Source organism: Mus caroli, chromosome 9 (assembly GCF_900094665.2).
Source record: "Mus caroli chromosome 9, CAROLI_EIJ_v1.1, whole genome shotgun sequence".
Lineage (NCBI taxonomy): Eukaryota > Metazoa > Chordata > Mammalia > Rodentia > Muridae > Mus > Mus caroli.
The window spans coordinates 67154953-67181770 of record NC_034578.1 but is presented as its reverse complement, the minus strand read 5'-3'; the positions used below and the strand labels follow the sequence as shown (position 1 = coordinate 67181770).

At 41.3% G+C, this 26818-nt stretch overlaps 1 protein-coding gene across 3 annotated transcripts; it reads right to left on the bottom strand.

The window, feature by feature from the left end:
* Nucleotides 1-691: 691 nt before the first annotated feature.
* Bnip2 (BCL2 interacting protein 2) lies at nt 692-19367 on the bottom strand. 3 transcript variants are annotated; one of them, XM_021171635.1, is made up of 11 exons: nt 19115-19367; nt 13346-13452; nt 12752-12819; nt 11643-11819; nt 9638-9814; nt 7960-8062; nt 6818-6949; nt 5484-5570; nt 5281-5379; nt 4599-4634; nt 692-1882 (listed from the first exon to the last, which is right to left on the bottom strand). In XM_021171635.1, exons 2-11 carry the CDS (start codon nt 13393-13395, stop codon nt 1831-1833), a joined length of 981 nt encoding a protein of 326 aa, XP_021027294.1. In that variant the 5' UTR covers nt 13396-13452; nt 19115-19367; the 3' UTR covers nt 692-1830. The 3 variants fall into 3 exon arrangements, with proteins under 3 accessions (XP_021027294.1, XP_021027295.1, XP_029337269.1); XM_029481409.1 differs by lacking the exon at nt 692-1882 and adding an exon at nt 3378-3886; XM_021171636.1 differs by lacking the exon at nt 4599-4634.
* Nucleotides 19368-26818: the final 7451 nt, after the last annotated feature.

Below are 26818 nucleotides of genomic sequence, written 5' to 3'. Positions count from 1 at the left end.
GACGATCTAAGTACTTAATGTGGAAGAAAACCAAAGACAAGCTCAATCCATTCTGAGACAGAAACAGGTGAGAGGCTCCAAAAGACATTCTACAAGCTACTCATGAGTCTGGGGTAAGTTCAGAAGGGTATCTATGCAGCTAGGTAGGCCACACGGACCTTAAACTCACAGAGCTCTGTCAGCCCGTGCCTCCTAAATTTTGGAATTAAAGACAGATACCACCACACCTGGTGCTATATAGTTATTCTTGGTTTCCTTCACCTACACAAGTAAAATGGTTTTGGCTCAGCGTACTACAGTAGCACTAGTGCTGGATCTAGGCTGAGAGGTTGTGGAGAAATGTTTTACCCAGAAAGTCTTCCAGCTTGACCATAACTGGTTTTAACCTCGCAGGTCAAATATATGCCTGAGAAGGACAAAGAAGTAAAGAAAAATTCTCTTTTGCAATAGAAGCTTAACCCTAAAAACTGACAGTGGTGAAGGTCATGTGCTACGTGTGGGAGAAAATGACCTAAGCTTCGCTCACACCTGCTTCAGTGTTGTTTTGCGACTTTTGTGAACAGCTCATATGAAGGGCTGGGTGTCATGAAGCTGATACGCGTACTAAATATGTATACACCAGAGAAGTCCGTGACACATGACTAGACAAACTCATTGTTTTAGAATGATTTTGAAGGTAATTAGACCTTGCTTGGAGGCACAAATAATATTTATTTCAATGTTCAGTCAAGGTACGTAACCACATGAAATGAAGGCTTACATACAGCAAATGTTGTCCTGAGTGCACGGCAGCAGCACTTCAATCCTTACAGAATCGACCCACGTACAGCACTGTACACCATCCAACAGCAACGTGAACACCCATCTGCGTAGGCCAAACCCCACTGTGCTCCAACAGCCGACGAGGAAGTCCTCTGGTAAAGTGCCCCACTGTGAGAGCATTGCAATAGCATTCCATCTGCTCTACAGACGCAGCTGATCACGAATACTCATCGGAGCCTCTGCAACCCCTCACAGCTTCACACTCATGACACAACTCACGTCACATTACTGAACACATCTTAAGAGCTTTCTTTTTTAAACAGTCCTGACTTTGGGTAAAGTAAAATGTCCCTTATATACAAATATATAAACCCTAACTACTAGCTTTTCAAAATCTCTAGTTCTGGTTCTAACACATCTTTAGAGAGGAAAGCAAGTTGTCACCCACCTGCCCTTCCACCACACTAAGAAACAATGTGCTTTCAGGGAGGAGAAGCCCAGGCTGCTACGACTGTCTCGACCACATGCATGACCTTAGGTACTCTTGGCGTCATTTACCTGTCCCTGCTTTAGGACAACCCAGCCTGTTACCCAGGAAATGTATCCAACCATTTACAAAAACAAATTCTTACATGCACTTTACATTTAAAATCGTGGTCTTATTTACTTGTATATATTCATCCACGAGATAGGTACACACTAAAATTTATTGCCCCCAACATAAAAAATATATATTATTTCTTTCCTTTGTCATTTATGTATATAAATACTTTACTGAAGATGCATCATTCAAATAAACAAATGTAAAAATTGCTTTTTATAAAGTGTAGCTCTTTACTATTTAGCAATATAAAATGATTACAATATAATTAGTCATTAAAGAGCTAAATTCAAGAGTTGCAAACCATGACAGCAGTGAACAGTCCCTTGTACAAGAGTCCATTTGGAAAGAAGTCAAGTAAAATTTGCAACCGATTCCATAAGCACATGAGCGCGTCATGAGTGCACTAGGACGCACTACAGCCCCGCCTCCCGGGCGCTCGCTCTTGTCTGGGCTGCACGCAGCACTTACTGCTCACTTTTTGGTGGTTCTTGTTTTCCATTAAGCTCTTGATCAATTCTGTTCAATGAAAAAACACAGCTAATTAAAAACAGTCACAACACTGGCAACTGGGTGGTTTCTTTCTGAACACTACTTTTAGCAGAGATTATTCCCTTAAAAAAACAAAGCTTTGCAAACAAAACAGATATAGTAGGAAAAAAAAAAATCAAGCAAACATTTCCCAAAAGGAACAGAATTTTTCTAAGCAACAGGACACTGGCAAGGATACATTGTCTCTATTTTTTTTAAGACCACAGGATACTTTATGTTCATAACCATAAACATTCTGAGAGCTGATGACTGATATAATTCCACTAAAGCAAGAAGTTTAGTGGGTAGGGCTGCTGACAGAAAAATCAGCTGTCTCAAAAATGATTGTTAACTGAAATTTAAATGTGTCATTTAAATCACCAACTGACCAATTAACATTTTAAAAATCCAGAACCAAACTGTGTCTTCCAGAATAGCAACTATACCATTTTCTGGAATTCACTGGTATACTGTGTGTGAATGCTGTTCATTTATTATGAAAGTAAGCCATATGGACTCAACATTCAGAAGTATCTATAAGGAGTTAAAAAACTTCACTGGATTAATGGTTGGTTGGCCAGAGGTACTAAGAAAATGTAGGCACATGGAGATGAGAAGATAATGTGGTAACAGTACTGACCCTGGAGTAGCTTGAATGGCTGGTGTGAGATATATAAGTCACACTAGTACAGAGCAGGACGGTTCTTTTCACACCTGTTTCCATACCTACAATTACCTAAATATCTGTCAATCAAAAGTAAAAAGCCCTGAACTGTTGTAAAAATATATTATCTTGGCATCAAAGATTAGCTAATACTCTTGTTAAGGCCTATAATACACAACTGATTTTTTTAAAATATGAACTACTATTAAGAAGTAATTGTAGGCACTGTTGAAGCATGACAGCTGCCTGGCCACACACCACATTACAGAAAGAAAACAGGTAAAACATTTAAAAGGACTATACCTCAATCCTTAGTTCCTAGCAAATATTAGGAACACCTGTCCACCTTCCACTTAACAGATGCTTGCCACACTAACCCCCCCCCCAAGTTTTATCTTAAACATATTTCTGTATTTAGAGATAATTAAACAAATATTTCTCAAATCATCTTTAATACTAAAGTAAGTTTTATAAGAATTAAGGGCTGAAAGACATCAGTAATGACACTACTGATTTTGCATTTTGTCAAAATGGGAAAAAATGCAAGATAAATGACTACATTTCTTTTTTTAGCAGGGGAACATAGATTAAGTGAATGCTTTCAAATGACAAAAGTAAAACATGTGATGCCTGGATTACTTATGACAGCTGATAAAATACTAAAACCTTTTTAAAAGGGGTATTACCAGCACATTTCCTCATCAGAAGCATTTATATATACAGGGTTCCCCCTTCCCCCTCTCTCAATGCTCCCCCACCCCAGCTCCTGAAACTCACTATGTAGACCTGGCTGCCCTCAATTCACAGAATCTGCCAGTCTCTGCCTCTCAAGTGTTGTGATTAAAGGCATTTGCCGCCCCAACTCCCAGTAAGTCATTTTAAAGTCTAGAAAGTAGGTGGTGTCAAACTACTATCTATAATTATCGATGATATTTTGAGTTTCATCCATTTGTCAGGCATATACACAGCACTGCCTAGAGAGAAGCAGACCCCACTACCCAAGCTACTATTTACATACTGCTCTACACAACATTAGTGAATCTTGTTTAAACTGGACAGTGCTACACAAAAATAACTCTTAAATGGTTAGCTGAATTCTCACCAAAGGAATCAAACTGTTCAAAATTAAGACTACACCAGCAAAGATTCTAACCGGCCCCACAGATGGTTAAAGTAACATGTGTACGTCTCTCTTCTTAGTCTCTAAGATCATAGTAAGTGACATTTGCTAATGCTGTTGTTACAATTTAAGAATAAAATGAAATCTACTAACAGTGGGTGTGGTGGAGGAGAAGCGCAAGCTCACAGTTGGATACTGCAGCAGAAGACTGTGAAAGAGAGGCCAGCTTGAGGTACGGAGTAAGACCAGCTCCAAAACTAAACAAAAACTCCCAAACTAAACTATGAATAAATCAGGACCAAGGCTTTTCTAAACTACTATATAAAATGGTAAACTATTTTATGCTCTGCCTTTCATCTTTATGCTAAGACATTAACAAATGAAAGGTTGTTACACTCAAAGCAGATGTGTTCAAAATTAAATTTCAAGTAGAAAGCAGAGTGTTTAACTGTTAAATGGTACACTGAATTTAGGTATTTTATCACATGTAGAATTTGACTGGTTAGCAGGCTATTTAATTTAAGCATATAGAGAAAATCAATGTTGGTTAGCCAAAGAGTATATGCATTGCAAATATAATCATCGACCCCAAGGGAATAAGCTGTTGCTTGAAAATGTCTGTATACCTACTTCAAAAGCAAAATGCTAAAGTTTTCAAAGGCCTGGGATTTTAAGCAGGGCTCCCAGTGATTTCTCTGGGTTCAGCACACAGAGTAGGAGAGCTCTGATAGGAACGCACACATTAAACATGCTCATATTGAGCAGGAGGAGCTTGGGGTTGGTCCTGTACTGGACTCTGGGCGACATTTATATTTACAAATGCTATTCTCTGTTTGCAAGCTAACCAACTAGCAGCAGGGTTAGTCTGTGCAATGCAAATGGACTAGTCTAGATGCAACCCAGTCAAGGTGTGCATGTACCTTTTTTGTCTCTTTTTAAACTTTTCTTCTTCATACCTTGGTAGGGAAGAGTTATTTCAGTAAATGCACATTTTGAGATTAAAAAAAAAAAAAAAAAAGACTGAACGTGTAATTGTGTAGGCACAAATACGAAATACTAACATTTAACATGATGTAGAGACTACAAACCAACTGGGGAAATCTGGTTTGGAAACACTTAAGCCTAAACCCTGAGACCAACAGTAAGTCAGAGAAATACTGCACCACAGCACTGTGATGCCACTGCTCAACCAACAGTCTCTCCCAGTCTCTTAGAAGGCAGGCGGAAGTGAACGATAAAACAGAAAATTCTAGTTTCTGGAAAATATTAAGACCAAGCTGATTTAATCAACAACTTGTTTCTTTAGCAATGAGTTCTTTCAGTAATATGATAAACTCACTCCATGTGAGAGAGTAAGATGTGGAGTAGAAAAGATACTCTACAGGACTGCCTCTTCAGGAAGTCATCTCTCGGACTGTAAACAGCACTTAACATATAGAAGGACTCATTCATGAGTGGCCATCACCTCCAGTTCTGTAAACAAGGTGCTGTGAGGGGAAGCTGTGGGGTTCCTTACAAACCCTGTGTTCTGGAATACTGTGAGAGGGAAAAGCATTCCCCTTGCCCACAACCAGGAAGGGAAGGAAAGCAGGGCAGACGTACTGTTTGATGCACTCTGGTATGCCGACATACTCCATGGGAACAAGCTCTGCCAGCTCGGCCAAGTTAAAGACATATCTGATCTTCTGACTGAACTTTGAACTGGGGAAGAAAACACAAAACAATTATCTCAGTACTTCTGACTCATAAATCTGACATTTAAATACAAGATACTTTTTTTTTTAAATGGACACTTAGAAAATTACCTGATAAATGGTCTTGTAACAGCCAGAAGTGTTCGGATAAACCAAGAGGGGTGCACAATGATTAGAGACTTTAGGTTTTTCCTTAATCTGAAGACAAAAAGAAAAAAAATTATAATTTCTACACATTATAGCACAAAAAAGTATAATGCAAGTTTGTACAAAATAGATGAAAAAAAAGTCACCAACAATTTTCATTCAAGTGTAACATTCTAAAGACAAGAAAATACATTCCTGAGTTCTAAACATCCCTCCGATGCTGTGAAATAGAATTTATTTAATTTGTCCAAGTTCATGGCTTACTTTGTCTGCTTTCAAATGCCTGCTAGCATTTCCTCCTCCAGCAAGGAAAGCTGATACTGAACATGAAAGAAAGTCAACCCTTTTTTCTGTTCAAATCTAGGGAGAAAGAGGCATTTGCTTCTAATACCATGAAAAGCACTAACTTGTAAGGGGGACGGGGCAGAGAAAACCAAAGGAGTGAGCCAGGAGTCAGACCCAATAACACTTTGAAATTTAAAAATCTTCACTATAAAGTAAAAGCTTCTTTTTAGATATTTGTATGTATTTAAAAAAACAATCACAGAAGATAGTGAACATGTTTTCCTAGGGAAAAAACAAACCCTATTAACAAGTCAGGGTAAACCACTTGAATCAACGAAGGCAACACTGAACCATTATCAAGATTAGAGTTGCTTGATTGGTGTGGACAAATGAGTCTCAAGATAACACATTTTTAGTGATTGTTTTGAAAAACTATAGCTGGAAACCTGAGAGATGGCCTGGTTGGTCCAGTGCCTGCAGTGTAAGCATGGGGACCCAGGTCTCATTCCCCAGAACCCAGATAAAAAAGAAGAGAATGGTGTGGTGGGTACATAATCTCAGTGCTGGAACTCTCTAGGTACCTGGCTTATCAGCTCCAGGTCTGAGCTAGAGACTGTCTCAGCAAACAAAGAGGCCAGCATTTGAGTAGTAAGCTTAGTGGATCCTGACTTCTACACAGAACTTGTGCACCTGCACTGGCCCCACAGTACAGTACACAGCAGAGGGACATTGTCCAACCTTTTCCAACATGAATATTAAATAATGTGTTCTAAACAGCATAAGGAAGAATGGAGAGCAATCTTGTATATTTTGAAGAATTAAAGTCATTTTTACTAAAAGCAGACTCAAGTTACTCGCCATGACATTGTTCAGTGCCATCTTTAAAAAAATAAAAACATTCAGAAGTTGACAAGTAAAACCGAAGAAATTGATGTTATCTTTAAATGGCAACAGAAAGAATACTTTAATCTAATAAAACTACTGTAAAAATCTCTCAGCCAGGTCTACATCACCGTCTATCAATTTGCTGGTAGCATCTCCTGAGCCATCCCAGACTGGGCATTTTCCTTCGAGTTGTCGCACCATTTAAGTAAATGATCATGTAGTTCTCTGCTACCAACAGCTCTAAAGTGCCAATAACATATCTATAAAAACAAATTAAGTATATGTCTTAGACATCACCATTCAGGACTGAACAGACTCCCAAATAAACACAGTTCCCTCCCTTCTTCCACAGTAAGAGCAAGCACGAGCAGTAGGTGATGGTGGGACTGTTTAAAACAAAGTCACAACAAATCCTGCAGCCTGCGTGGCACTGTGTGTGGTCAGGGGACAGGTGGGACTGGGCACTGCATGCTCGGCTTCTCTCTGTGTATACTCGAGAGCTTCACAGTACAAAATGAAAAACTTCACTAAGCCAAGAAAAAGAGTGGCTTGTCAAGTCCCAGGGATATAAGTAATTTAGTCATATAATTTTGAGATGGTCAGTTACCTTTTTAAGCAATGTTTCCAAATACTAAAGTTGGATGAGATAATCTATACTAATTTTAAAATGCAACTTTTTTCTACTGAGTTGGAAAATATAGTTACATAATGCTAAAAAATAAAGACCTGAGGACTCAGAAGTAGGGTGACTTCTATATGTTGTTACTGTTAATGCCTGATGGAATATATACACACACACATACATACATACATATGCATGCATGCCAGACCAGAGCAGTCACTGAACTGTATCCCCAGTTCTTCTTGACATTTTACTTTGCCGCAAGGTCTCATTCCGTTGCTCAGGCTGACCCTAACTTTGATCTGTATATAGTTTGGACATGCCATCAACTTGTGATCCTTCTCCCTTAACCTCCTGAATAGCTGATTATTGGCCTGTACCATCAAGCTGGCTTCTTTCTTTCTAGTTTTTACAAGACTTGCATAAATTATGAGTCTAATCAGTTCAGAATTCTGTTCAAACATCTTGTTAAGATACAGTTACTTAGGTGGGCAGTGGTGGCTCATGCCTTTAATCCAGCACTCAGGAGGCTGAGGCAGGCAGATCTCTATGAGTTCAAGGCCAGTCTGGGCTACAGAGTGAGTTCTAGGACAGCCAAGGAGACACAGAGAAACTGTCTTGAACACAGCCCCCCAAAGCCATACTTACTTAAAGAGATTGTCCATCAAATATCTATAGTTAGGCTGACCACTCTCAGGCATGAAACAGACAGCAAATACAACAATGGCATTTAAGCCATCTCCATAATATCCTGGGAAGAAAAGAGAAGGGTAAAAAGTCTTTGGCATAACTTTACTCTATAGGATTATCATTTTTAACTCTGTATATCTGACTGCAGAGCTTCCAGATGTACAATGACTATAGGGCTGACCAAGAGATGCAGCTGGCAAAGCAAACTAAGTAGGAACAATTTTATAAGAAAAGCTCAATCGGCCAGATTATAACACATTTTATCCAGAGTGAACTGCACTCTGACCAGGAAAATGTGGATACTATTTTGCACAGCACCTAGAATTCCTATATTGTATGGTCAGACTAACAGAGTGATAGCTTACAGTTTTTGACTGACCTGCAAGTCTCCTAGGGGGAATGGACAATTTTTGTGTATCTCCAAAATGAAACAAACAGTGCTCCACTGAGCTAGGTGAGTTGTGAATGAAAAGCTGAAGTCAAGTCAAGCTTCCCAAAGCCCAAGAGGGGGCTTGTGTCAACACAACAGCATCTCAGTCACATACCAAACTGCAAACAACTCAACACACAACACTGTAGCGATGCACACAGTTTATTTGGGCCATGAAATATTCAGTGATAGAGAATAAACTAAGCCATGGCGTGGATGTAGCTGCTTAGAAGCATGCTGAATGGCAAGGAGTGCACGCTGAGACCAGTCACACAGCGTTCCTTAAGAGGCAAAGCAGACTGTGGGCTAGATTGTGAGCAGTGGTTATTAGAGAATATGGACTCACTGGAAAGGTGTAGAGATTCCTGGACAAAGTTAAATGTTCTATGTGAGTGTGGATTATACCTATGTGTGCATATATGTAAATGTTTAAATAAACTGAGAGACTTACAAGCTTTTGTTGAAAGTCATCTAACTGTATTCGTTAAGTAAACTAAGATAAGTAACGTGTAAATGCTTGCAAAGGGTTCAAGAAACTAACTTCTTTTGAGTAGTAAACATACAGGGTGAAACTATTATACTTTTAAAACTTATAGTAAACATGTAAAAATACTGTTTAAAAGTTATTTGTAGGCGCCCATAGAGGCCATAAGAATGTACTGGATCCCATGGAACTGGAGTTGCAGATGGCTGAGAGCTATTATGTGGGTGCTGGGAACTGAACTTGGGCCACTGGAGGAGCACCCAGTGATCTTACTGCTGACACACCTTCCCAGCTCCTATAGAATAATTCTTAGTTGTCCTTTTATCATTTTACTTCAAACCTTTCTAATCCTTGGGCTGGAGAGACTGCTCAGCAGCTAAGAGCACTGGCTGTTCTTCCAGAGGACTCAAGTTTGATTCCCAGTAACCACATGGAAGCTCATAACCATTTATAACTCCAGTTCCAGAGGATCTGCTGCCCTCTTCTGGCCTCCATGGAGACAGACATGAGATACCCAAGTGGTGGTGTCTAGACATACATACAGGCAAAACACACATCTACATTTAAAAAATTAAAACAAAGTATTAAACCTTTGATATTAAAATGTCTGAGAATTTTTCTTTTTCTTTCAAAACAAGCTACTATCTCTAGGCACATTTTGTGACAGCATTAGATTTTGGACATTGCATCTAAAGATACAGAGGGTCTGCCCTAACCCTCACCTCCATGGCTAATAACTTTTTTGTAGGGCTCAATTGCCTTCATGTCCACTCTGTGGTCCTGTTCTCCAATCCTGAACATGCGCCAGCGGCGTCCGTCTTCCTTTTCTTCTGTGGCTGTGTATTCAGTAATTGAGCCTTTCCTAATGACTTCAGTAGTTTTGGGTTTGGGAAGATCATCTGTTAAAATAAAAGGCTTTTGAATCACAAACTGTTATTTACATAATAACAATCAAAATTGTATGTTAACCACTTTACTATCAAGATTACTCCAAGTGTTTTCTGTTTTCTCCTTGGTGTGCTGTGGGGCTCCCCAGGCTCGCCTCACACTTCTGGGCTCAGGTGATCCTGCTTTAGTCTCCAAGCATCTGGGAGTATAGGTGCACACCACCATAAACAATTATTTACAGAGAATTTTCAATATATAAGCTGACATCATCACCTTTATAACAAGAAAGGGCTTGTTCTTACTTAAGGCCAATTTATGTCTTTAAAATCAGTTTACTTAAACTTTCTACTGCCCAATTCAACAAAGCACCAAGTTACAGTGCAACATTTACATCAGGCGTAGGAAAGACAGAGCAATCAGATCTTACTACCTCGAATGCCTTTCCAGATTTCATTCAGGACAACAGTGTCCATCAGAGTTACTAACACAGCTTTCTTCTAGTAACTATCTGAGAGCCAATTGTTTTAGCACATACACTAATTACAAAACACTGTAATACAAGATAGAAAGTGGTTAACTACTCAGTGATCGGTTTCCCTTTGATCAGCTTTATAAAGCAGACATGTACTTCTGAAGAACACATGCAAAAATTTATGTCAATTAACATTAGCCAAAGCTCCAATGATTACGTGTAATTTATGTTTGCAGATTGCAGGTTAGTTGATTTAAAATGAAGTAATGATTTTTAAAACTTTAGTATGGCAGTCCTTACCAAAAGATGGGGGGAAGGGAAACCTACTGCATGTTAGTTGTTTCCAAGACAAAGCTGTTAACGGAAAATATCCTTCCAGGAAATGACTACAGCAGCATTAAGGAGAGAAGAGACAAAACACACAGGCAGAAAACTATTTCAGTGTCTGTATAAAAGATTGCTTCTTACTGGGCTGCTTATTGAACCAGTAAAACAGGGAAGGGAAAAAAAAGAACAACAGCTACAGAGTATCACTCTTCATTACCTATTGTCTATCTCTTTTAAGTACAGTTTTGTTGCAAAATTCACTTTAAAGATGAAACAAAAAGATTATTAATATCTGTCTAAATCTCACAATCAACTACAGCCTAGTTCTAGAATGCACACAAAGCAAAACATACACCAATGCCTCTGCACACCAACTGATTACAATCGCACTGTCAGACTGGGGCTAGGCACTCACTACTTGTACTTTGTAAGTACAGCCTCCTCAGCACCTTCTCTGCCGGTGCTTAGATAGTTAGTGTTATTACTTGTGACAGGATCTAAGTCGTCCTGGATGTCACTGAACTCACTACGTAGACCAGGCTAGCCTGGAATTCAAGAGATCCTTCTGCTTCTGCCTCTGGAGGACTGGGGTTAAAGGGATGTGCCACCATGCCCAGCTCCATAGGTGTTTTTTAGCATATTTTTTTTAACATGTCTCTTTAGAGGACTCCCCCCCCCCCTCCAGATTGACTGACAAGAATATACTAGAATATTAGGCAATACTTTGGAAGCAACTATGAAAAATCAAAACTATACAATACTGGGCAAGTAAGGAAAAACAAAACAAAACTAAACTAAAAGAAAGCTACCTTCATAATCTAGTCTTGAAAACTTCAAGTACTTTCAGAATCTTCTACTTTAGAAACAAATTTAGGAACTGCAGAAAAAATAACATATTTCAAACAAAATCCTTCAATGGATTTTAGCAGGCTTTCTGTTAAGATCTGGCCATATCGTACTTCTCCTAAAGAGAGCACCATGGTAAACACTATGCAATATAAACATTCATTCACAAAGCTCATATAAAAAGAGTGAATTACCTTCCCACTCAAACTCATCACTGTTCTCTGATGGGGTGTCTAAGCCTTCCAGGTCAACCTCTCCAGCTTCATCCAAATCATCCGACCACAGAGAGTCTTCACCAGGATCCAGGGTCAGGCTGATGTCTGGGGCCATCAGTTTCTTCCTTACTTTGTTTCCATTAACTTCTAATGAGCCTGAAGTTGGAAACAAGGAAGAAGACTGGGCTACTCAGATGCTCCATTTCACAGAGAGACATTTTAGTCACTTCACTCTTGAGAAAAACATTTAAAAGAAAATTCCAAAATATTCATTAATAAAACCTGGCTGTGATCACCGCTGCCTGCTGCTTTCTAAAAGAAGATACATTTTTATTCTATTTGTTTTAATTTTATGTATATGGGTGTTTTGCTTGCATATATGTCTGTACACCACTTTTGTGCAGTGCTTAAGGAGGCCAGAAGAGTTCCAGGGAAACTGGAACTGGAGTTACAGATGGCTGTGAGCTACAAAGTGGATGCTAAGAATTGAACCTGGGTTCTCTGTAGGAGCAGCAAGTGTTCTTAATTGCTAGGGCACCTCTCCATTCCCAATTTATTTTTAAGTATGTATATACATGTGTGTCTCTGTGTGGTTATATGCACCTGAGTGCAGTGCCCACAGAGTCCAGGAGAGGGTAGCGGGCCAGGAAATTAATTCTAAGTACCGTGAGATGTCTGAGTGGACTTGGAGAATGGCACTCACTGTCTCTTCTTAAAATAATTATTTACTACTGCTTCTTTGTCAAGAGATCAAGAATGTACCTATTTCCCTTTAAACAACAGAGGCCGACTTTATAGTCATTTATTAAATAGTCTTTTGCTCTTTGTAAAAAATTCGAAAACCAAAGGTGTATTTTTTATAAAGTTAAATTTCTCAAGGATTCCAAAATTTGTCCTTTGACCCCCTCTATCAGGAAATAGGAAAAAAAAAGCTCAATGTTGTTGGTCTCTCTCTGTGTCTTTCTCTCTCTCTCTCTCTATATATATATGTGTGTGTGTGTGTGTGTGTGTGTGTATAAAGAAAGAAAGAAAGAAAGAAAGAAAGAAAGAAAGAAAGAAATGTACTTAAAAGTACCACAAAGTCTTACCAGGCGGTCTGTCTGGATCAGTTCCATCTAGTGTATCTGCTTCAATGCTGTCATCTTCTGGTAAAGGTCTACAAGACAGAGACAAGCTCTTTAACCCAGAAATTAAAAGCAATTCTTTTGACAAAGATCCACTAAAGTGTCACAGTTATAAGGACTAAACCTGTGTTTCATAAGTTCTACAAACCAGCTTGTTTTTTTTTGTGTGTGTGTGTGTGTTGAGGTCAAAGATAATCTCAGATGTTCCTTAGGGGCTGTCTACCATTTGAGACAGCATTTGTCACCAGCCTGGGATTAATCAAATAGTCCAGGCTAGCTGGCAGGCTGGCCTGGGGCTCTGGTCTCCATCTCCACAGTGCTGGGGTTACAAGTAGACACTACCAAGCACAGCTCCCTAAAAACCTGAAGTTGAAATGATTAAAACAAATATGAAAAGATAACCAGCCACATATTTGGTGGAAAATATCTTTCATTTCCTAGTACCCAGTGATCACTTGTAACCTTCTTTTTAAAAAGTCCAACATTCAAGATCTGACATTTCATTAAAGAAATTCTGATGTTTTGTTCCAAATCCGTTTAATAAAAAGTACTGCTCACATTGGAAAATCTTCATCCTGCCATTCTTCCTTCAGCTCCACGCCTTCCATCCTCAGCCTAGACTCAATGTCAACTTCCAGCTCCTGGCAATCCAGGCAGCCAAGGTCCTGGGGGAGAAAGGGGAGGAAGGAAGATGAACAACAGTTTGATTTCCACTTTGCCCTTCATCTGCTGCAAAGGTGCAGCAATCTCTCGTGAAGCTCACATCTCCGTGCCAACAGCCACAGAGGCTTTAGTTCAGTAGTCTGGTTATGAAACTTGACCTACTGCAGATAAATGGTGTCTCTCTCATAGAATAGTAAACCAGCCTCTGCCCTCTGCACAGGGGTAGGTCTAGAGGCGCACTAGCATGTTCCATGTACACGCATACTCACCAGAGTCCAGTGCTATGCAGTGTTTACAGCTCCTTCTCACCACTTCTAGGTCACTTAGAGTCTACTCAGGAGCTTGTCCAGTGGAGGAATTGTACTGATTTCTGATGTACTTCCCATTTGTACCATGCCTCTCTTGTAGAGCTCACTGCTCCAGCTACTGATGCTGTCACATATGCAACTCTCTATTTTAAGTCGTGCCCCAAAGCTTAATCTTGGTTTTTCTGCACTGACTCACCTTCTGTCTGACAGAGTAAGACAGCTGAGGTACAGTATAAGTCATGAAGAGAGACTAGAGAGATGGCTCACAACCACTTGAGACCGCAGTTTTTTGGGGGGGGGGGTGTATACACCCTCTTTTGACCTTCAAGAGTATGGCATGCACGCTAACAAAACACTCATACATAAAATAAAAAATAAACAAATCCTAAAAAAGTCATGACTATTAGTCGGTAAAAAGTACCACAAAAGCAGCTGGCAAATCACCGCAGCAGAGCTCCTCTGCCTGTCAACTCCTTACATCAGTAACCAACAGAGCAAGTCTCTACAGAGCACTGACACACAATTCTCTATCCCCGAGACACACCCTTGCCCCTTAGTGTAGGCTGTCTTCAAACTTGTGACCTTTCTGTTCCTGCCTCCTGAGTTCTGGGACTATAGGTATTGGCCAGAATGCCTAGCTTCGAGTTTGTCTTAAGAGCCACACAGCATAACTGGAACTACAAAAACAGATAAATAAAAACAAAACCAAAGTAGTAGTAGTTCCAAGTGGTTGACACAGAGAAAGGGCAGCACACCGAAACAGCACACCAATGCCCTTCTCTAATCTAATACCTGATATTTTAAAACCATATACAAAAAGACAAAACAAAACAAAAAACTAACCAACTAAAAAACCCAAAAAACCCCAAAACCCAAAACCTTTCTAATAAATGAGAACCATTCACATTCATATTGAATGATATTCTAAAAACCAACTAAAGGAAATTAAATCCCTGAATCGTTGTTTCATATAGCAAACTAACTTCATTCCTCCAATGACTAGAGGCCCTCTGCCTCCCAGCTTGAGCACTTACTTATAGGAAAGTCTCAAAGGGCCAATGCTTTAATAAGTCTTTTTATTAGTACAGGGAAAGGTAGCGTGCCAACTTCCTGTTACTGAACTACCTGCTGGGTAAACCACCAGAACAGCCCCCATGTCTTGCCCACCTTTCTACTGGGTGCTGGGGTGGGTGAGGAGAAACTACAATAGTCTGGGTATCTTTTTCAAATAACCAGAAAAAAAAATCTCAGAAGTAAGCAGGGACTGACAGTTGTAATCAATACATTAATCTCAGCGCATTACAGGCTTCACAGTGGAGGCACACCAGAACTGGCAAGTCTGGGTCAACCCCTTAAGCTTCTTTTGCTTTTTGAGCTATATAAATAGTTATGTTTCCCTTAAAAAATATTATGAGAATACTTTGTAAGAACATAGATACATGCACTATAAATGACTGTTGGTAAAGTTATTCTTTATTTGTAAGAAGAAACGTTTCTTCATGACTTCATGACATGCCTCTGATCACTCTCATGACTGCTGTATTACTTGAAAACGACTTCCAAACTGTGGAGGCTCAGGCTTGTAACCTTAGTACTACAGGAGGATTGCTGCTGAGAGCAAGACTAGCCTAGGCTTTGTAGCTAGATCCTTGTCTTAACGTGACTAAAACAAAACAACAAAAAGGGGGCTCCTTATATACAGGGCTGTAATCCCTGCTACCTCAGAGGCCGAGGCAGGAAGTCTGCATGTTCAAGGCCAGCCTGAGCCTTTGTGTCAGGCCCTGTTACAAAATAAAACTGGAAAACAGGGCTGGGGCTCAGACACTGCCTGCTCAGCATCTGGGGCCCTGAGTCCCATCCTCAGCAGCACAAGCAAACGTGGAAAGCCCAAGTCCGTGAGCCTTTGCAGGCAACTTCCTCAATTTCACTCTAATGTTTTCAGTCATGTGCTGTTCACACATCTCCATACATTATCGTGGACTTTTAGTTATGGGGAGGGACGATTATCTAGGCCAGTTAAACAAAGAAGGAACAGAGAGAAACAGACTAACTCCACCATTTCACCAAGAAATGGGGGTAGCAGACTAGGTAGATAAAAACAAAGTCAACAATTGAGTTTTGTTCTTGGAAGCACTTTATCACCAAGCAGCCGTAGGAACAGGAAACAGTGAGAAAGGCGTTGAAATATGCAGCACTGCTCTGGAGGGAATCTGGATGCCTCTGACTCCCAAGTCCACTGCCTTCCCAGTTTTGCTTTTAGAACTTTAAAATGTTAGAATACAGACACAGTACTTTAATACACTACTTGTCAGAATAACATATTTCCACAGAAATAATCTGATAACTGGGTAGCTTGTTAGCATCTCTTCATGGCAGTTATATGTGGCGGTCATAATGCAATCAACAGCCTCTGATCCTAGTCAGGTTAAAAAAAAAAAAAAACAACAACAAACATGATGGATTCCTCCCTACACAACTTCAGAGGGGAGGTGTGAATCCAACCACACTAAAGAAGGGAAGCCACCAGCAGTTTAGGAAGGTGAACAGAATTAAGTATTAGGATCCTATTTTGACCTATGTCGGCTGTGACATGTTTCCATGGTAACTGTACTGTCATGTACTTTAAACACTGCTGCTGGTGCAAGTAACTTCTGTGCTCAATGAAAGCACACAGAGGCAGAAAGCCTGCACTTGCACAAGAGGTTCTGCTTGATTTACTTTCATGTCTTATGAGCAGCCTATACACCCCCGAAGACTAAGCACACGGGGACCCCTGGACAAAGCCTTCACTCTTGCTTGTCACTGTCCCCAAAGGTATGACTGTACTCATGTAAGAGTCTATCTTCTTAAAGCACACGTGCGCGCGCGCACACACAGAGGGTGGGCAGGTTAGTGGTGTGTGCTTTGGCAGGAGAGTGGAGGTCAAATTACAATTTTCCGGCATGGTTCTCTCTGTCCACTTTCTTCGACTGCTTCATGCTCCCAGCTTAGCTGGCCAGGAACTTCAAGAAGTTTCTCTTGTCCCCTCCTCCCATCTTGCCATAGGACTGCAGGGATTACGGCTGGCTTATGTGGGTTCTGGGAGTCAAACTCAGGGGTTCAGGCTTTCTAGACAAGTGCCCTTACAGACTGAGCTATCTCCCTTAGTACGATCATGAAGGGCTTTCAAGAACAAAATGCTTCCACAGTAATGTTCACACATGTGCACACACACAACCAACAAACTAGAATGGTGCTAACTTCTCTCAGAACTGTTAAAAACATAGCATAGGATAAACACCTAGAATACATTTATTAAACTATCAGTATGCAGAAGGTATTAGAGATGTTGCTGACACCTTTAAGTAGACCAAACTCTAAAGCCTGATCTCAAACAGTTTGCTTGTTAGAAGGCGGTTATAATGCCAAGTCAGGACTATCTGTGATATTGCTTGCTTGCTTGCTTGCTTGGTAGGATGTAATCTTAGCATAAGGCCTTGAATACTGCCAGCCGAAGGCACTCTTGGTCTAGAAACATAGCCTTTTGTTCTCAGATGTCCCTTTCTCTCCTCTCTACAGAGAGAACAATCAGGACCACTGTCCCAAAGAGTATTTCGCCTTTACTTCACTACCCATTAAAAACTAATGCGTAGTTGAGGGTCAGTGCCCAACAGGTTGTGAGTGTTGTGGTTTGTATATTCTTGGACCAGGGAGTGACACCATTTGGAGGTGTGGCCTTGTTGGAATAGGTGTGTCACTGTGGGCGTGGACTTAAGACCCTCACCCTAGTTGCCTGGGAAGTCAGTCTTCTACTAGCAGACTTTGGAATGAAGATGTAGAACTCTCAGGTCTGCCTGTGCCATGCCTGCCTGGATACTGTCGTGCTCCCACCTTGATGATAATGGACTGAACCTCTGGACCTGTAAGCTAGCCCCAATTAAATGTTGTTTTTTATAAGACTTGCCTTGGTCATGGTGTCTGTTCACAGCAGTAAAACCCAAACTAAGACAGTGAGGTAGAATGCAATGTCATTAGCCCTTTAGCTTAGACACGAGACAAAAGACAGACCCTATGTCCTGATCCCCAGATCTATAACAAATCTGTCTGTAAAACGAAATGTGGTTATACTTAAATGTGAAAGGTCCTGTGATGCCTAAAGATGTAAGTATGTTGGTTTATGGTAATTCAGTCCCTACTCTATGCACATGTCACATTTCCTAGTCCAGCAAGCTAGAAAAGACCTAAGAATGGCAATGAGAGATAGAGATTGATTAAGAACCAAGCAAAAAAAAAAAAAAAATGTGCGAGGCAACCAAACATTGGTAACTTCATGTATGGGTAACTTAACTAGATAACTTCAACTCTAACTTTGAAGAAACACCCACTCATGAATTACAGAGTTTCTACAAGTGAGGGCTAGAGGAGTGGGTCAGTAATTAAGCATGCTTGTTGCTCTTCACAAGAGTCTATTTCAGTTCCCACCACAACAGCCTATAATGCCAGCAGCTCCAGGGGTTCCGATGCCCTCTGCAGTCGCCTATTCCACATAACAAGACACATTAAAAAAAAAAAAAAACTTTTGAGAAAAAAAACTCTACAATTAAAGGATTCTAATAAATCATAAGAAAACGTGCACTTCATTGAAGATGGGAATTCAAGTATAAGGGAAAACATCCTAATTAAAAGTGACGCAAAAGAAAGCAATACTAAGATACAATCGCAAATGAAAGGCACTAGAAATACCTTGATAAACACTGCAAAAGTTGTGTCCTCATAGAGTTCCTAGGACAAAGGAAGTTTCGAAGTAACGTAATAGATCCAAATAAGTTTCTGATTGAACGTGAACAGACCTAGGAAGAATTCTTCAGTGGCATCGGATGCATACAGCAATCCAAAGCCTCCTAGCCGGTATTTAAATGAAGAGGTTAAGTGTCTGAGGACAGCCAAGGATCAGGCATTGACGTACACACCCTACCCTAGGATATCACACTCAGGAAGGTTCAAGAGAGCCCTGATGACTTAAAGGATGCTGTCTGTGTATGCTGTCTGCGTCCATCCCCCCGAGGCTATGGGGTGCACTACACGCCCAAGTTTCTTTGTTCTGCTCGGGACTGACGCCGGTTAGGAACACGGAACAAACGAGGCTAGGGGAAGCCAGGAACCGGGAGGTTCCGCCCCAGGCTCTCCGGCCACAGACGGAAAAAGGAAGGGGGCGCGAGCCTGGCACCAGCGTCCGAGGCAGGGCGGGGCCCGGCAGCGCTCGGACCCGGAACGCGAACGCGCCAGTCCACGGCCGCGGCCCCCGCCTGGCCTGGCCGATCCTCCCGCAGCCCTCCGGCTGTGCAGTAGCCCGGCCCGCTACCCAAGCCGCGCTCACCCCGGAGGAAGCCGCGGCCCCCTCGTCCTCTTTGCCCCTCCAGGCCGGCGACGTGGGGCTGACGGCCAGGTCGCAGAAAGCGGCGCCGGGCAGAGCCCGCTGCCCTTGGTCGGCTGTGGAGACGGGGCCCAGCTTTTCCCGGACGGTCTCAGTTGCAGTCCGGGCGGCAGCAGCTGACCCGGATTCAGTGCGTACGCCCCGGCGGAAGTGACCACCTCCGGACCGGCGCCGGGCGCGGCCGAGGGAGGAAGCGGGGGCGGGGCGTTTTCCTAAAATCCTCGGCGAGTTTCCTCTGTGCGCATGCGCAGCCGCAAGCCCTTCTGTCCAGGGCCAGCTAAGGCTTTGGCTTGCTGCTGGCGAGGGAGGAGGTGGGCGCTGCTTTCTAAGGCTCACACACTTAACGTTACTGTAGTGACCTAACCTCGCTGTCTGAAAGGGCTATTTGTTTCTCTCTGTTTTCCTTTACTTGACATTATATTAACTATATTACAGAGTGAATGAAAAGGGGGTGGAAAATAGTCGATGTCTTATGTACGATAGCCAGGTCCTAGAAGAATCTACTTTGATAGAATTTTCCGACATGAATAGTTTTTCTCTCCAGTAATGCTTCTGAGAGAGTAATAAGTACCCCCCTCCTTCCCAGACTCTTCTCTTGTGTTCCGAGTTGGCCTTGAATTCCTTCCAGTGTATCTGAAATAACCTTGAAAACTAATTTTCCTGCCCCAGTCTCCAGAGAGCTGAGATTATCTACATGATTGTTACCACATTGTGGCAGAGACAGAGACAACATAGGGCTTCCTGACTGCTGCTAGGTAGGCACTCTATTATCTGAACTCTCCGTTCCCTCATCCTTTAAAATAGCGGTTCTTCACCAGTGGGTCATAACCCCCTGGGGGTGTTACAAAGGATCCGTTCTTGCAGGGGTTGCCCGAGATCATAGGAAATTTCATTACGATTCATGACTGTAGCAATATTACTGTTCTGAAGTTGCAACGGAGTAATTTTGTGGTTGGGGGTCTCCACAACATGAGGAACTGTACTAAAGGGTCCCAGCTTTAGGAAAGTTTAGAACTATTGCTTTAAAACATGCTTTTCCCAGTTATTTGTGGGTCCTATCTTGATGACGTAGAAAAAAATGAAAATAAAAGTGAAGTCAGTAAATGTAAAATATTTTATTATCACAGTCAGTAAAATATTTTATTATCACAGTCAACAGTCCTAAAATTGGCTGTCGTAAAAAAAAAAAATCCTCAAAAAGGGGGAGGAGGAGACAAGAGGTTTGTGGAGAGGAAACTGGGAAGGGGGATAACATTTGAAATGTCAATAAATAAAATAACCAATAAAAGATGAAAAAAATTTCTCAAAAGATCTCAACTTCTGTACTTTCCTGTGTGGGCCATTAACAATGTTTTTGAGTGGCTTCCGTCTATGAGCTGTCCTTTTAAGAAGCTTCAAGGGGCTGTTATTTTGGAGGGCAAGGTCATCCCTCTTAGAAGTTGAACGTGCTCAACCTGTCCAGAGAGCTAGTAGGTAACTATTTGGGCAAGCCTATTACTCCTAAAAGGAATGGTGAAGTCAAAAATATTTTAAATGGACCCAAAACACAGTTCTTTGGAGAATACAGTTTAGATTTGTTTTCTGTTGGCAGAGAGTTAAGCGCTCTGTGACGTACCTATAAAATGGAGAAAAAAAAGAATGCCCGCCTCATGGGGCTTTTGAGACAGAACAGTACTTGTATGTGAGACTGGACTGTTGCTATCGTCTGTGTTCGTCAGTATTATTCCCCTAGCAACTTTCTTAATTGCTGGAGGGGGAAACATGACAAACTGATGCACAAAGTTTTAGTTAAACCACTTGGCCACAGGAAGCATTTTCTCTCCAGTTACAGATTTTTCCGGAGTTCCAATTTGTATTTTAGTTCTGCAGTGTGCAGAGTTTCCCACACGGTGGCAGAAAATCGTTTGCAATCGTGCCAGAGAGTGAGGTTTTTGTGGTCTTGAGTTTCCTCATTTTAGTAACAGAACATGACTTGATTCAATGTTTGGTTCTGAGTAAGATACTCTGCAACATTTTCCTTTCATGAACTATTTATGTTTACTGTTGAAACATTAGAAACTGTGGATAAACCAAAAAGACTATCATTATGAATGATAACTTTCAGATTTGAATTTATTTTTATTCATTGCATGTCTTTCTAAAAATTAGTGGATGTAGTTTAATCAAATGATTAAGTTTATAAATTTTTTTGTTTAAAAACCTTTAAATTTATTTTTGGAACCTCATGCAGGCACTCTGCCACTGAGTTACCCTTCCTGTTTTGTTTTGGAAATATATCAGGAATTCCTTTTCATATTTATAACTGAATTTCATCACATTCATTCATTTATTCATTCACTTCACAGCTTTAAAAGACAGGATCTTGTGCATCTCAGGCTAGCCTCCAACTTGCAGTGCGGCTGAGCCTGGCTTTGAACTCCCGAGTTTCCTGCCATTACTTCCCAAGTATAGGGATTGCACCCTGTGCTTAAATTTCAACATTATATTTACTACCAATTTTTTATTTACCATTCAAGTAGTTCCACATTTCATAGTTAAAAACATTTTAAAAAAAAGTTCAAAAAATCAGAAAACGGACTAACTTATTTTCAAGTAGTACACTAGATACATTTTCAGATTATATATTTGATATATTTTTCTTTAACTTACATCTAATACCTTTAAACCATTGTATCTAAGTGTGTTTAATACTATTTCAACCCTGTGTTTACAAACTTTGGAGGCAATATTTAGTAGTTTTTTAAAAGATTATTTTATGTGTATGACTGTTTGTCTGCATGTGTGTTTGTGTGCTGGGTGTTTGCCTGATTCCTGCAGAGACCAGAAGAGGGTATCAGATACCCTGGAAGAGGACTTTCAGGTGGTTGTGAGCTGCCACGTGGGTGCTGAGTACGGACTCCAGATCATCTACAAGAAAGCAAGTTCTCTTACCTGCTGAGCCGTCTGTCCAGCCTGTGATCTTGGTATAACCTTTTCCGTCTGTCTCCTCTCTGCCTGGCTTCCCTAGGGAAGCCTGAGTGAGTTCTACTTCCCACTCCACGGCACTCAGCTTCTCAGATTGTTCCTTTCAGCTTTGTGATCTTCTGTTCCCACCATTAGTCCTTCTCAACCCTTGGGACATGTTATGAAGCTGTTCTAAAAGCACGCATTGCACTCCTTGAAATGGCTTTTGTGAGTGGTAAAAAGGGCTGGAAAGATGGCTTAGTGCATTAAGCATGCATACTGCTTTTGTTCCCAGCAGCCAGGTCAAGTGCTCCCAGCGAACTGTAACTCCCTCTCCACAGCTACCGCATCCCCTTCTAGCCTCCCTGCATACCTGCACGGACTCATACGCTCATACACACATACACATCGTTAAAGATAAGTAGTCTTTCCACGCTGCCATCTTGGTGTGCCTGAAAATCCTGACTGATGCTCTCAGGTGTCAACAATGCTGCAAAGAGAGGCAAACACCAGGCTGTTCTCCACCATCGTCTGGCCCCTAGCTTCACTGATGAAGCATTATTACATTAGCCAGTTTGAGGTCACCGATGATCACAGAGCTAAGAACACCACTGTGAACTTCACAGGCAGGTTAGACAAGCGTAGAGGGATCAGCCTCAGATCTGATGTGCAGCTCGAAGACTTAGGGAAATGGCCGAGTGTAATCTGCTCCCATCTCGTAGGTTTGGTTTTATTATCCTGACGACCTTAGCTGGCCTCATGGGCTGTGAAGAGGCAGAATGAAAGCACACAGGAGGGAAAGCCACGGAGCACCTTTTCTAGAGTTCTAAAATATACATAAAGTGCAATAAGAGAATAAACCCTTTTAAAAAAGAATATCGTCACACAGCTTTCTCTGATCTTGTACAGCCTGCCTTGCATATGACAAAGTCAGGGTTATCCAGTAGAGGAAGAAAGTTTCTCACGGAGACAAGTTGTCTACAGAGGAGCCCTGGGAATTCCTTTTGTTTGGGTGAAGTTCTTTGGGCCAAGGGTAATGAGTGCACGTGAGTGTGTCTGTGTGTGCGTTCATGTCTCTGAATGTGCATGTGTGTGATTGTGTTTGTGTGTCTGTCATCTGTGTCTCTGTGTATATGTCTCTGTGTCTGCATGTATGTGTTTGTGTGCATGTGCATATGAGTGTGACTGCGTGTGTGTGTGTGTGTGTGTGTGTGTGTGTATGTGTGTGTGCACTCAGCTTGAGGTGTCCTTCCTTAGCCTCTACTTTATTTTTTTTCCAGATTTGTTTGTGTGTCTGGTTGTTTTGCCTGCATGTAAGTCTGTGCACCACAGGGTGCTTTAGAGGTCAGAAGAGAGTGTTCAATCTGGAACTGAAGTTAAAGATGATTGTGAGTCATTCTGTGAGCCAAACCCAGGGCCTCTTATGAGCAACAAGCACTCTTAACCAGTGAACCATCGCTTTAATCTCAACTACTTGTTTCTGAGAAGCGGCCTCACATTGGGACCTGGAACTCATGAATTAAGCTGGCCAAGTTGTTCAGTGAAATCCAGGGATCCTCTCATCTCTGCCTTCCCAGCACTGGGATTGTAAGTGTGTGCCACCCTGTCTACTGCTTACATTGGTGCTAGAGATTGAACTCAGGTCCTTGTGGCTCGAACACCAGGCACATCCCCAATAGAGTAGTCATTTCTTAGAAGTGAATGCTGTTTTTTTGTTTGTTTGTTTGTTTGTTGTTGTTTTTTTGATCGTCACACAGGCACTTTTTTGGGAACATTTTCTAAAGTCATTCCTCACCAATATCTTAGAAGTGAATGCAGTCCCTTTATTTCTAATAGAATGAATGTCTTATTCTGCCAACAAGGCCACTCTGGAGGACTGGTTCTGACAGGAAGCAGTGTCTGGATTCACTCATAGATTCTATTCAGTGTCACTCCTAAATCTGCTCTTCAGACCTGGGCCCAGAAAAAGTAAGACACAATGAAGAGTTATGTATTTGAAATAATGCTAGAAATTGCTTGTATAATTCCCATTTCATGAAGCATAAGATGTATTTAATATAGGAAGTATATAAATTCAAAATATACTAGCAGGTCCCTCACAAATTTGGAAAAAAACCACAAAATACCCTTTTTTACATAGATTGAAGATATTTTTGCTGGTAAAGCTGAGGATAGAAGTGGATGTAATTATATATCCATTTAATTATTTATAAGTCAGTCTGGAATGCATATATACACACACACACATATATATATATACATACATATTCACTTTATAAAATCCAAAAATGAAACCCAGCAGCAGATTTTCTTGGGCATGGTGAATGTTTCCATTCTGTTATTAACTTGTCAAAGAAATTGTTCCAGAGAGAATTTGTGTACTCCTGTTTCAGAAAGTCAGATTGGACTATACATATCATCCTGTGTGCCATTCTCTGTCTCAGAGAGTATGGGAAAGAACCAGTAATACACATTTTAAAGAGAGTTGGATTATAGATTTTGAAAGTTAGATTGTAGCTTATCCTATGGACTACTGGGCTTGTTTGTTAGAGTATTTTACTACACTGGTTTAGTACCCGGGGCTTTAAGAATTTGACTCACTCGAGAACAGGTAGGTTGTGGTTTGAGGTTATACAAGTGTGAGAGTTCAAATTTCAACATGGCTATGTTTGTTGAATATGGGAGAGATGGGTTGTTATTATTCAGTGAAAAAAGATTAACACTAGGTTAGATTACCTATCACAACCAATAATGGGGCTAATCAGAGTTTATCTTCACATTTTTGGTAAGAGGTTTCTGTGAGTCTAAAAGAAAGGGACTAGGAAGATGGAGCAGTGGGTAAAGTGCTTGCCGTGCCAGTGTGGAAGCCAGAGTTTGGATCACCACCTCCCAAGTAAATGCCAGATATGGTGGTTTATATACCTGTAACCTCAGATCTGGGGTGCAGGCACAGGCAGACTTTGGGGGCCTACTGGCTCCACATATGTAAGCCTCAGGTTCAAAGAGAGACCATGACTCAAAATCTAAGGCGAAAGCAGTTCAGGAAGACATCCCAACATCTCCTCTGACCTCCACATGAGCACACTTTGGTGAGTACGTGGAGGTCAGTACACATGCTGGAACACACACACACACACACACACACACACACACACACACAGTGGGGGATAAAATGAAGAAGGGACAGATGCAATTTCATCATATAAAACCCTAAGATGGCATGGTGGTGCAGGACTTTAGTCCCAGTGTTCAGGAAGCAGAGGCAGGCAGATCTCTGTGAGTTTGAGGTCAACCTAGCCTGCATAGCAAGTTCTAGGACAGCCAAAGCCACACAGACAAATAGTGTTTCACAACAAACAAAAAAGCAAAGGTTTGATAAAATACAACTTGTTATCATAGCCGCTGTGTGGGCCAGATGTCTACTTAGTTGGAGCTCATTTACATTGACCCTTCACTTCAAACAGTACCCAAGACCTCTTGTCCTAAGCAGGAGTCACTGCAAAAATTAGGAAAAAATCACTCCGCCTAATAAGTGTGGAGACACGGTGTTGCCATGACAGGTTCATGATTGAAATGAGGATTAGCCTGAAGAGGGAGGTAGATTACACTCTTCTTAAAGGTATGAAGTGTGGCAGCACCATGAACATTCAAAAAAAAAGTAAGTAAATCAAAAGGGAAAAAACTAGAGAAGCTGTGGCGTGTGACTGCTGTTGGGACAGTGATGATTTCAGCTGAGGTTGAGCTTTCTCGACTCTGGGTCTAGCAAGCATGAGAATCGATTAACTAAAGATGACTGTTTCAGGATTGCTTATAGGATTGCTTACGGAATCCTCACCCTGATCGACACAAAGCCTGCAGTACTGTATTCACCAGAAGGTTTATCTTCTTTAGAATGTGATCTACCTCTGCTTCAGGAAAACAAGTACATTGCAAGATACACAAGCAACTGCTGCATTGATTGGAGATTTTCTTTTATTTAGCCAAATAAAGCATTAACATGCTTTGTAGATCTAAGGGTAGACAACATCTAATTCATTGCTGCAGTGGGTAAATGGCCTCTAAGTGTACTCCGAAAGGTACTTTATGTCCCTTATTAGTTACTTTCTGTTGCTGTGATAAAACACCATGGTCAAAGACGCTGAAGGAAGAGAGAGTTTATTCTGGCCTCCACTTCCAGAGGGAGATTCTGGAATGGTGGGAGATGCACAGCAGCAGGCAGCCAGATCAGACTGAGAGAGCACATCTTCAAATACATCCAGAAAGCAGACAGAACTAACTGGATGTGAGGATTGGCTGTAAACCCTCAAAACCCACCACCAGTGACATATACCACATTTGAGATCCCAGAACAGCACCACCAAGTGCTCACAGATGTGTGCCAAGGGGGGACATTCTCATCCAATCCACCCCCATCCCGAGAGTAATGCACTCAGTGGAGAATCTAAGGTATTGTGCTGTAAACCATGGGAGCCAGGCATGATGGTGCAGTGCCTGGGACGCTCAAGGAAGGAGGATTGTGAAATCGAGGCTACCGTGAGCTACATAGTGAGTTCCAGGCCAGCTGGTTCTATAGCGAGACTCTCAAAGAAAAACAAAAGCAAAACAAACAAGAAGAAAATGGGGTCTTACTAACAGTTATCTCCATGTGCATGTGTTTATGGATGCATGTGGAGACGGAGGACAGCTTTGGGTGCCATGCCTCAG

Excerpts from the sequence above, each read along its gene's own strand:
- Bnip2 (XM_029481409.1), bottom strand. The coding sequence starts at position 13,395 with ATGGAAGGCGTGGAGCTGAAGGAAGAATGGCAGGATGAAGATTTTCCA. Across the intron at positions 9,815-11,642 it reads TGATGAGTTTGAGTGGGAAG|ATGATCTTCCCAAACCCAAA; the intron begins GTAATTCACTCT and ends TTATTTTAACAG. Across the intron at positions 6,950-7,959 it reads TTGATGGACAATCTCTTTAA|ATATGTTATTGGCACTTTAG; the intron begins GTAAGTATGGCT and ends TTGTTTTTATAG.